General features: G+C 40.7%; 1 protein-coding gene across 2 annotated transcripts in view; it reads left to right on the top strand.

Annotated features, from left to right (window-relative positions):
* OTULINL (OTU deubiquitinase with linear linkage specificity like) overlaps positions 1 to 4,254 on the top strand; it is a 29,751-nt gene extending 25,497 nt beyond the window's left edge. For both annotated transcript variants that reach the window (XM_002745107.7, XM_054252324.2), the window contains 3 exons: positions 62 to 190; positions 1,464 to 1,733; positions 2,525 to 4,254. In XM_002745107.7, coding sequence (XP_002745153.1) covers positions 62 to 190; positions 1,464 to 1,733; positions 2,525 to 2,698 — 573 coding nt within the window. In that variant the 3' untranslated portion in view covers positions 2,699 to 4,254. The remainder of the gene's footprint in view (positions 1 to 61; positions 191 to 1,463; positions 1,734 to 2,524) is intronic.
* Positions 4,255 to 12,423: the final 8,169 nt, after the last annotated feature.

Raw genomic sequence — 12,423 nt, 5'->3', positions numbered from 1 at the left:
ACACCAAATTGTGTGTAATAAACCTTCATATGCTAATCATGGTGTCTACTTCCTTTATAAGCTTCCTGAAAAACTGCTGTTTTCACAAGGTTGTAATTGGATTCAGCAATACAGTTTTGGTCCTGAGAAGTACACAGGTTCAAATGTGTTTGGAAAATTACGGAAATGTGTGGAATTATTGAAAACACAGGTAAGTGTTTGCGGGGGAAATAAAAAAAAACTAGGTATAGAAGGACATATCCCAGATATAGCCAGTTTTCTTTAATGTTGGGCACATCACCTTATGTTAGGAGAGTAAGAAGTGCAAGCAGAAATGCTTCTAGTAACTGATGATTTCCCTCCTTATTCTTCCTTCTCCTTCAAGAAGGGAGTGAGCAACATTGTTCTACATGAAAATTAGGTCCTATAGGGTCTGGGGGCTTTTATGGGCTGGCCTGCAAACCTTACCAGTCAACCTTTGTTTCCCCAGAAGAATGTGGTGCAAGTTCCAGGCAAAGTGCTCAGAAATGCTCTTCTGGAATGCACCCTATTCAGACAACGTGGTAATGGTGCAAATGTAATCTGATTAAGAGTTTTCCTGTCTTTTAATAATGACACAGATTTTGGCTGATCGGAATGAATCCTGAGCCTACCACTAGCTGGGTTACCTTGGGAAATAACCTTTCTGGTCCATAGTTTTCTTATGTATAAAAGAGAAACATCAATAGTGTATACCCTGTACGATTATTGTGAGGATTCAATGACTTAATACACAGAGTGCTTTAAACTGTGCAGGATACACAGTGAATGTTAAAGCACACTAGCACTTTTCTTCTCTGGAATATCCTTTGTATAATCCATCCATCCTAAGCAGTTTTGGAAAACTGTCTTGCTTTGTGTTTTGGGTTGTACTTTTTGAAAACAATATTTTATGTAAACGAATTTATTACCGTAAATGTTTTATGGTCAGCTTAGGCTTCTATAACAAAATACCATAAATTGGGTGGCTTAAATCATATTGATTTTTCACAGTTCTGGAGACTGGAAGTCAGAGATCAGGGTGCCAGCACGGTGGAGTTTTTGGAGCCCTCTTCCTGTTTTACAGACAGCTGTCTTCTTGGTGTGTCTTCACATAATGGAAGAACTAGCTAGCTCTTTGTCCTCTTCTTATAAGAGTACCAAGTTCATTAATGAGGGCTCCACTGTCAGGACCTAATCACCTTCCAAAGGACACACCCTCTAATACCGTCACATTGGGATTAGGGTTTCAACATAGGAAGTTGGGGGAGACATGTTCCATCTATTGCAGTATACTTTATGGTTAAAAAGAATCAAACAGTGGCAAAAGATATAAAGTGAAAAGTTAAAGTTCTACTTTTTTCTATTAATCTTTGGTTTATTTTATAAATACTTTAAAAGTTATGGAATGGTGTATGCCTTCACCTTTATCCTTCTGAATTTCACTTTTACATCTATGTTTTTAGTGGACTGAATTTAATGGAATTAGAGATTATCACAAGAGAGGAAGTATGTGCAACACCCTTTTTTCAGATGCCATTCTGGAATATAAACTTTATGAAGCTTTAAAGTTCATCATGCTCTATCAAGTCACTGAGGTTTATGAGCAAATGAAGATGAAAAAGGTCATTCCCAGTCTTTTTAGACTCCTGTTTTCCAGGGAGACATCCTCTGATCCTTTGAGCTTCATGATGAATCACCTGAATTCCATAGGCGACACGTGTGGACTAGAGCAGGTAACTAGGGAGGAAGAACTGCTTGTGTTTGATTAAGGATGCTGTGGCACTGTTTGAACACAGATGTCTGGGGTTGACTTTCAGTGGTGATATAAGCAGCCACACAGAGGTGGTTGATTGATATTTTGCCCCTCAAATGAGGAAGACTAATAAACCTCATTGCTGTGTGCTGGCTGGCTGCTTTGTGTCTCCCCAGACCTCTGGCCAGAGAGCACCAGTTCTGGGGGCCTTTCTGACCTCTCGCGCTGCTTCCCAGATGCTAACAGGTTCTCTCCACATAAACGTTCACCAGGAAAAAGTCCAGTTGGAAAATGAGATAACTTTAGGAAAGCATTTGGTTACCTGTTGCAGATAAATATAAATTAATTGAAACTTTCTAAAACCAGGAAATGCTTTTATACCTATAGAAAACTGTTTCTCTTTTGTTTTGCTTTCCTAGAGGTAATTATCTGACATTTTAAAACAAATGGATATAAAATGATATAAAACTTGTTAGAAAACAATGTAGTTTGTATCCCGAGTGTTCCTCTGTTTTTTTACTATAACTTTTCTTCAGGAGGCTTTTTTCCTGTGATTTTTACTTGCTAGTCTACAGAGTTGTTCCTATGCTCATCCCCTTCCTTCCACACAATGAGTTTGTTCTGAACTCTGTGCCCACTCAGTGGTGTGTGGGTGGGTTTGTCAACAAGCGGATTATTTCATAAACTGCAGAGGAATACTTCCCCCCACTGTGGTGGGAAGCAGGAATTTGAAAGTGTGTATCTGTGACCTGTCTTTCATCTCATCCACAGATTGATATGTTTATACTTGGATACTCCCTTGAAGTAAAGATAAAAGTGTTCAGACTGTTCAAGTTTAACTCCAGAGACTTTGAAGTCTGCTATCCAGAGGAGCCTCTCAGGGACTGGCCAGAGATCTCCCTGCTGACTGAGAACGACCGCCACTACCACATTCCAGTCTTTTAAGTTGGCTGGGGGCCGAACAGCAGTAGTGACAGTGGTCACAGTTGCATATAAAGTATCTCTCTGAAACCAAAGCTAGCATTTTAGCATGGAAGGAATTAGGACCTTTTCCTAAGACTACAGGTACACTGGATGTAGCAATACATGGTTGGTTTTCCTTTATTTTTCAGTGATTTCCTCCGAAGCAGCTGCACTGATGTATTTGCGTGTTGGTGGCTTGACTTTGTTCATTAGGGGCGTGGTCACTTCACATGATGGAGGGCCTTTAAGAGCACAAAGAAGTTTAACACAGACAACAACAGGAAAAAGCAAAAAGAAAACAAGTAGGGAAAAATGGCTACCCTGGAGAGAAAGAATCTCTTTAACCTTTAAGTTCTTCATTAAAAAATCTTATCTTGGACTGATTTGGGGGATTTTTATAAACATGGCCTTATTTTATAAGCATTACCTTCCCAGGAATCTTCATTGTATATTAATTTTTGATAACCATTTGATTAACTTTAAAATTGTGTGTATGTATATATATACACACACACACATGTATGTTTATACACACGTATCTGTGTATAGTTTTATATATACATATATACATGTAGACATACAGAGAAATAACCACTACTTTATAATACTGTACAGTTTGTTTTATATCCCTTTACATTTTTTTTGTTACTGTTTTCTCTGGCCAGCTTAATAGTTTTATTTAGACAGAAAAAAAGATAAATTCTGTAGATTAAAGCAAATGACAGTTATTGAACTATCACAGAAATATTAAACTGTGGTATATTTAATGTGTGGAATCTCATTATGGTAGGCAGAATAATGCCCTATGCTCCCCAAAGATGTCTGTTTCTGAATCCTTAGAGCCTTTGCAGGGCTAAATGGGTTAAAAGGGAAAGGAGAATTAAGGTTGCAGGTGGAACTGAGGTGCTAATCAAGTCACTGATGTTGAAATAGGGAGATTTTTCTGGATTCTCCAGGTGGGCCCAGTGTAGTCAGAATGATCCTTAAAAGTGGAAGAGGGAATTGGAAGAGTGTCAGAGTCAGAGGGAAATGTGAAACGCACCATTGCTGGCTTTGAAGATGGAGGAAGGGGCCATGAGCTAGGGAGTGCAGGCAGCCTCTAGAATTGAGACTGGCAAGAAAACAGAAACTTCCCCAGAGCCTCCAGAAGGAACATAACCCTGCCAACACCTGATTTTAGCCCAGTGAAGCCCGTGTTGGACCTCTAATCTGCAGAACTGTAAGGTAATAGATTTGTGTTTAAGCCACTGTTTGCGGTAATGTGTTATAGCAACAGAAAACTAGTATTTCCAGACTAGTTTATGGTCATCTTTATTTTGGAAATACTTTTCTAGTTTAATTTGATAATCTTTATTTTGGAGGTACTTTGCTAGTCTGAGTTTTAGTACATAAACATAATTTTAAAACTTTTGCTGATTATATATTACTTCAAAGTCGCAAATCCCTAAGAATGACTTATTTCACGAGATATTTAGCACTATCATTTTTCCCAGATGTTCATATTATTTCTGCAATAAATTAAAAAGGTGTGTGTTAAATGCTGTCACGTCTGAAATTAACATTCATACTCTTTTGCAATGGGGATGATCAGTCGTGTGTGCTACATGAACCCTGTCTGATAGTAGCTTGTTCCCACTGTCATTTTGTTTTCCGGTTGAAGATTAATGGGCTCAGCTACACAAAGAGTTCTTTTTTTTTTTTTCTTTTTAAGGAGGAAGGGAGGAAGGCAGGAAGGGAGGGAAGGAGGAAGGGAGGGAGGAAGGAAGGGATGAAGGAAGGAAGGAAGGGAGGAAGTGGGGGAGGGAGGGAGGGAAGGGAAGGAAGGAATGCAAGCAATGAGAGAGACATTGCAGACCTGGATCTAGAGGTTTACAAGTTGATTTCTTTTTTTGAGAGAAGGAAAGAAAAAAAAAATGAGTAAAGGAGAGAAAGAAAGAGGAAGAGAGTGAGGGAGGGTGAACGGAAATATTGCTTTATTTCGTTGATGAAAATTCTTCTTTATGTTGGTGCTCTTTACTTTTTGGTATATTTTTAGTAAGGCTAATACTGGTTGTTTCTTTCTGTGTGTAATGCCTCTTTCAGAAGCTCTTGTAAAGCAGGCCTGGTGGTAATAAAATCTCTGAGTACTTGCTTGTTCATAAAAGATTTTATTTTTCCTTCAGTTGTGAAGCTTAGTTTGGCTGGATATGAAATTCTGGGCTGAAGGTTCTGTTCTTTGAGGATGTTGAATATTGACCCCCACTCTCTTCTGGCTTGTAGAGTTTCTGCTGAGAGATCTGCTGTAAGTCTGATAGGCTTGCCTTTGTGGGTAACCTGACCTTTCTCTCTGGCTGCCCTTAGTATTTTCTCCTTCGTTTCAACCCTGGTGAATCTAACGATTATGTGCCTTGGGGTTGCTCTTCTTGAGGAATATCTTTGTGGTGTTCTCTGTATTGCCTGGGGTTGAATATTGACCTGCTTTGCTAGTTCAGGAAAATTTTCCTGAAGGGTATTTTCCAGCTTGGATTCATTCTCTCCTTCGCATTCAGGTACACCTATCAAACGTAAATTTGGTCTTTTCACATAGTCCCACATTTCTTGGAGACTGCTCATTCCTTTTTATCCTTTTATCTCTAATCTTGTCTTCTTGTTTTCTTTCATTAAGTTGGACTTTGACCTCTGTTATCCTTTCTTCTGCTTGAACAATTCGAGTGTTTAAACCTGTGCATACTTCTCGGAGTTCCTGTATTGTATTCTTCAGTTCCATTAATTCACTTATATTCCTCTCTAAGTTGTCTATTCTCAATAGGATTTCGTCAAACCTTTTTTCAAAGTTCCTAGTTTCTTTACGTTGGGCTACAACATGTTCTTTTAACTCACAGAAGTTTCTTATTATCCATTTCTTGAAGAGTGATTCTGTCGTTGGGATGCGCTCGTTCTCTGTCAAGCCTTGTTCCATTGTTGATGTGGAACTGTGATCATCTTTAGAGGGAGAGGAGTTCCGATTTTGAGTATTCTCAGCCTTCTTACGCTGGTTTCTTCCCATCATTGTAAATTTATCCTCCTGTCGTCTTTGAAATTACCAACTTTCAGATTAGGTCTCTTGATTGGACGTCCAAGTTGTTTGTTCCCAGGGCCAGAACGGCGGCATTAAGACTGATGGTGCTTTTCTGCCCAGTATTCTCCTGTCTGGCTTCCTTCTTGTGTCCGTAATGGGTGACTCTGCCTTCCCCGGGCTCCAAACCTTGCTCAGAAGGGGAACCAGTCTCATTTACTCTGCCGTGCTGAGGTGCCATCACAGCTGCTGCACCGGTCTCAGGAGTCGTGCTGGGGACCCGTGTGGATCCTCCAAACCTCAGTCAGAAGGGGAACTGGCCCTGTTTACTCTGCTCCGAGAGCTGCCTCGCCGAGGTGGCGGCGAAGCTGCTGCGCCGGCCACAAGAGTCGCACTGGCGGCCCATGTGGGTCCTCCAAGCCTCTGTCAGAAGGGGAGCCAGTCCTGTTTACTCTGCTCCGAGAGCTGCTGCGCCGAGGCGCCGGCCACAAGAGTCGCACTGGCGGCCCATGTGGGTCCTCCAAGCCTCTGTCAGAAGGGGAGCCAGTCCTGTTTACTCTGCTCCGAGAGCTGCTGCGCCGAGGTGCCAGCGAAACCGCTGTGCAGGCCACAAGAGTTGCGCTGGCAACCCGTGTGGTTCCTCCACTGTGGATCTTCTGCTCCATGAGCAACCAGAATTTGTCTGAAAGTGTGGCGTCCTCTAGTTCTCTCCACAAAGAGTTCTTAATTGACCTCTACTGTCCCTTCCTGTTTGGAAACACCTATGGTTTTGCATAACCCCTGACACTGAATTGACAGTGTTAGAAGATAGTCCCCGGATGTAGTACTATAACTAAGAAAGCATGAACACCACCCTTTCTGGTGACAGCCTGCCATGCCTGCTGTGGCTGATGCTTATAGAATTGCTGCTCCAAAGTTTTGGCTCCACTTGAGCTGTCCAGGAGCCTACCAGGCATTTGTGCATTACTACTCACCTTGGATCTCCTTACCAATATAATTATTTCCACATCAGTCCAGGACTGAAAGGAAAAATGTTTTCACCAGGATTGGCAGCCTGTAGCTCTGTGACCTCAGTCAACCCTTCATGTTGTGTTGTGGGGCAGGGTGGCGAGGGCGCAGAATTCTTTAGAGAACCAAGTGGCGAAAAAGATTTCAATCCAGTAAAAGTAAAAAGTAAGGACATTTAGATAGTTGCTATATTTGGGGAAGTTATCAAAACAGGTTTATAGGGAGGAGGTATGAGGTGTTGCTTTGTTTTTATTCAGTTGTGTAATGAATATAACAAGTAGCCAGAAGGAGCTTCGTATTAATTAGAACCATATTTAAATGTCAACAGTAAATTTGACGTGAGCTTCCTGTGTGATGCCAACATCTAAATGTCTTTCTAACCTTATATGTTTTAAATGGTGAGAGAACTATAGCAAAGTTGAAAACATAATGCTCTTGTCCTTTTCTGATTTTAGGATAAGTTTCTCTCTTAAATTTTGGACTTAACATGTCCATACTGAGGGGTTATATGAATATTAGTACGAGGCTGACTTTTACTGTGGTAAAATGTGCGTAACATAAAATTTGTATTTTAACAATTTTTAAGTGACGGTGGCATTAAACATATTCACATTGTTGTGCAGCCCGTACCACCATCCACCCCCAGAACTTGAAAATCTCCAAGACTGACTTTTTTCATAGCAGGCAACTTTAATTCCCCACTTGATACCTGGATTCCTTTTTCTTTTCACGCTATCTTTTTATAACACCCTTCTAATCTGAGTATTTCTTCTGGGCTTAAAAGATCCTCAGTGGAGAAGTACAACCTAAGAGGGAGTTAGGCGACCAAATGGATCAGGAAAAATCGTGTTTATCTCAAAAATAAAGTGGTAATTATGGGTGGCTTCTGGGCTCAACTTAGAACATTATCGCTGAAAAGTCCCCAAGAAACTATGAATTCAGAGCCACTCTGGTGAATTAAATTTTTTGAATGTCTTCATGGTCTTGAACCAAAGTCATTTCCACCAAAGGGGGAGTCAGGTGAAAGTCCCCAGGGCCCTCTCTAGGGCACAGGAGACCTCCAGAATAAGCTGGTGGAGGAATTGGCTCCACCTCTGGGAGGGAAGAGCAGCCGGGATCAGGGGGCATTAACATTAATTTTCCCAGGACTTTACTGCAAATGGGTGTTGGATGGAAATATTTGTTGTTCTCAATCAGATGAGTTTCTCTTATTTTAGTGAGACTAAAGAAAGACAATTTTAATTCCATCTAAGCTTGTCTTGGGATGGGAAAAAATAACTTTTTTGAATGCTTAGGAGATACTGGAATTCCACATCAAAGTATGTAACTGTTTTTAACTGATGACTACTCAATATGTGAAAATATAAACAAGCATGAATATAGGGATGACTGATTCCAGAATTAGCAATAATTTTCCCTTAAATAACAAATTTGTAAAGCTGTATGATTCTGTTTGCAAGATGTTTTTCATACTGCTTAACAAGACCAGTTACTGTGTAAAATAAAGAATATATATATATATCATAAATATATATATATATATAAATGTATTTTCATGGATCTGAAACTTTATAGGATTGTTTGTCATAGTTGAACATTATTTAATTAACTTATTGATTATATGGAGGTATATTTTTCTCGATAGCCATTCACTTTTTAAAAGTTTTAATTAATTTAACTGACAAATTAGCCATTCACTTTCCTTCAAATCCTATTTTAATCACAACGTCCATTTTATAGCTAGACAAAATTTAGTGGGTCCAAAATGTACAATCACTTCTATGTTATTTGTTCAGAGTAGTGAATCTTTGCCTAATTCACTTTTGTTTTAATCCCATCATACTCTTTTGGGCCAAGAAAATGAAAGCTCATATGGATTATATTTATGCTTAATATCAACATGGTTTGTAAGTAGACAGAAAAACCACTCACTCACATATTTAGCCACCCATGGACTGGAGTGCTCTGTAGAACAGCCCGAAGTATACACTGTGTCTCCGCACTTGAAGCTCATGGAATGTGCTGGAGGAGACTTGAGCTCTATGTGGAGCCAGTGTGGCCCAAGAGCCAGCATGGAGGAGGGCTGTGTGAGCAGACTGCTGTAGAATGCTAAAGTTATAATCCTAGCTGGTGTCTCGTTCTGTTTAAAAAATGAAACTTCTTTATTTAATTGATGCATTGTTCCTTATAGTATCATCGGGATTGTTAAGTCATTTTGCTGCCACCAGTGAGTCTCACTCACTTATTTGTAATAATTCTTGGGAAGTTTAGTCAAGAGTATCTATAAATAAAGAAGTACATGTTTTAAGTATTTTTATCATAGTCTAGATGGGTTGTAAAACCCATTTCTACATGAGTATAAATTTAAAACAGAAATTGTAGGTGTCAGCAATCATCTTTTGATTTTGTTTTGCTCGTTCACAAGTTTGAAAAGGTACATGAGGCACCAATTAGTGACACTGGAATTGCTTTAGGGATGGTTTGTGACTTTACCTGGATTGGGCTTTATCATTTGTCAACAAACCTATTGGGACAAACACAAGTAGCTGAGATACTACTGGCCCCAGTTCTTGTCATCTCTGCCATCTCCAAAGACAGAATCTGGGAAATAACTTGGGAACTGCTTCAAGTCCACGTCAGGCCATGGCTTCGTCCGCTCCCCAGCATGTGCCTGGACTTCCTTTGGGTGCTGGCTTTTCTGCTGGACCAAGAGCTTCATGGAGAGAACGCCAGGGCAAGGTGAGGAGAAGCAGCTGGTACAGACTGACAACGAAGGAGAGGACTGGAAAAGCTGCTTGTGTGTGGTGGAAGTTTCAGTGTAATGCGATTCCAAGTAGGCACATTTGTGATTCAATTAAATAAAAAGGGGCAGAGATGAGGGAATGCCTGGTGAAAATGGTGTTTGTTGTAACATCTTGGTATCATTGTGGGTAAGTAGGAAAGACATATATTTACATCTCTCTTATGAAGAGCTACCTTTAGCCATAGATAAACATTAAAAGGAAGACTCAGCCCCATAGTATATTTGATCTATAGATAACTCATCTATCAGCAAATGGTTAAGTAAGTTAAATTAAGTTTAACATTTGGTGTGTGTTTCACAGGGTAACAATGAAGTGCTCCAATCTGCTTGTGAGACCAGTTACATTAGTAGTTGAATTTTGGACCATTCCTCCTGTATGTCTTCACAAGCAAATTGAAATGATGTGCTGTTCTTTGTACTAGACAGGACACACCACAGATCCTCTTTTTAAAGCAGGCAATAAAGTGGCTTTTTCCTTTTGAAATATCATTGTAAAGCAGTGCTTTTTAAACTATCCATGGTAAAGGATGAGTTTTAAAAATTCCAATCCTTTGCAGATTGGTAGTTTTATAAACACAATAAAAATATAGCACCAAGATCAGATTGCTATAAAAGTTTCTAAACGCTTTCAGTTTCTGTACTTGATCTTGCAGTGTGGTAATAAAAACTTCCACACTTTAGTAGCACTAAAATATGAGTTTTAGGCAAGATTCAACAGATTCTGATATTTGGTGGCTGAGATTTTGCCTCGAGTAGGAGGATAGTGCCTTTGGGTTTCTGCTACTACTGGTCTAACTAGGGCCACCGTGTGGGCTTGTGCACACACATCTTGGTCGGTTGTCCTGGACTAAGGAGGTGAATGAAGCTGAGATCGTCTCTCCAAGCCATGAAGGGGATGAGGTATCAACTGCCCCAAATGAAGGATTGTCTGTTTCTGCCAGTAAACCTCAGTCTGTTGGCCAGGCCCTGCACCAGTAGGGTGGGGTTGTTTCCTGATTTACATAAAGGATTGTTTTGGCAGGAGGTCCCTGGATCAGCCAGATAGTCCCACTACCAAGGTGCACGTTGCAGGAAGAGGATACTGTTTGGAGAAGACATTCATGTGTTTCTCCAGACCCTCTGAAAAAAATTGGCAGGAACCTCCTTGAGTTTACAGTTCTTTGTGCTTAAGAAAAATTGTGACATTTTGTTTCTCAACTGGATTTCAAGTTCCTTGTGGGAATGGATGTAGGTCTCATATCATGGTGTCTAGAACAGTGCTCATATAAATGTCAGAGGAATTCCAAATTGCAAATTGATAATGAGAGCCAAGCTTAGCTGTTGTTTCTGAAAGAGGCAAAGAATCTAACTGTGATTATGTTCCCCGGAAATTTCTTTTTATTGATTCAGGACTTGAAGAGAGCCAGTTTTTAGATGTAGTTGGGGCACAGAAGCATGCACTGACATTTTTATCAAGTCTGTGTGGCCTACAGAATGGACACAAGTCAAACCAAGTTTTGCTAGCAGTGTATCCCTAGTGAGGTTAAAACTAGCAGGGCCATCAAGTTCACCCAGAAACACCCAGACTGATATGCCTGTGAACGAATATGGGATCACAGACTCCTAAGAATGGAGAAACTTAAGATATCCTGGGGCCTGGGTGTGGTGGCTCATGCTTGTAATCCCAGCATTTTGGGAGGCCAAGGTGGGCAGATCACTTGAGGTCAGGAGTTTGGGACCAGCCTGGCCAACATGGTGAAACCTCATCTCTACTAAAAATACAGAACATTAGCTGGGCATGGTGGCAGGCGCCTGCAATCCCAACTACTCAGGAGGCTGAGGCAGGAAAATCGCTTGAGCTGGCAGATGGAGGTTGCAGTGAGCTGAGATCGTGCCACTGTATTCCAGCCCAGGCGACAGATTCCATCTCAATAAAAAGAAAAGATGTCCTGGGAATGCGGATACCTTGTTCCACTGCCTATGTAAGGGGCCTCACCCTGACCTGCCAGCTGCCCTTCCTGAGGTCGGTGGAGCCTCCATGCAGTTTCCAGGTTGGAGATGCAATGTATGATCTAGCTGGTGTGGCAAATAGGAAGCAAGAGCAGAGGCATGGCTGGAGCACTCAAGTCCATTCAGATAATTATCAAATTGGAAACACAGGGATGCAGCCAACATGCACAGCTGAAATCGGGAAAAAAATGAGGGCCCTAGAGGCTTACCACCAACACAGAGGAAAGCCCCTTTTGATGCCAAGTGGGATTGGAAAGAGTTAAACAGCAGGTGGCATTGAATGGTCTCTTCTCCACCTAACTCTACTAACCTGGACACATCCATTATCCCTTGATTTCCTAACAGTTTTGACACTCTCTAAAAGACAAACAGCTTGCTTGGCATTTGCAGGCCTCAAGGATGGTGTGGCTGAAGAGGAGCCCCAGGTTAAATATCTGCACTAAGAACAACTTTGAGCAAATTAATAAATTCTAAGTATGTGTGTATTTTTATTAAGATGACAAATGTTTATCAGCTAAAGTTTGTTTTATTAATATAATCAGGCCAGACACGGTGGCTCACGCCCTTTATGCAAATCAGCTACTTGGGAAGCTAAGGCAGGAGAATCACTTGAACCTGGGAGGCGGAAGTTGCAGTGACCCAAGATCGTGCCCCTGCACTCCAGCCTAGGTGACAGAAGCGAAACTGTCTCAAAAAACATGTTTTAAATACATCTATAATGTATATGTTATATATATTATATATTATAAAATTATATATAATTAGGAAATATTGCCTAAGCCTAAGTCTGTCTTGTTAGAAATGAAAAAAATTTAGCTGGCATGGTGACACATCACCGTAATCCCAGCTACTCGGGAGGCTGAGGCAAGAGAA

Source organism: Callithrix jacchus, chromosome 2 (assembly GCF_049354715.1).
Source record: "Callithrix jacchus isolate 240 chromosome 2, calJac240_pri, whole genome shotgun sequence".
Classification (NCBI taxonomy): Eukaryota; Metazoa; Chordata; class Mammalia; order Primates; family Cebidae; genus Callithrix; species Callithrix jacchus.
This window is presented reverse-complemented; position numbering and strand designations above follow the sequence as displayed.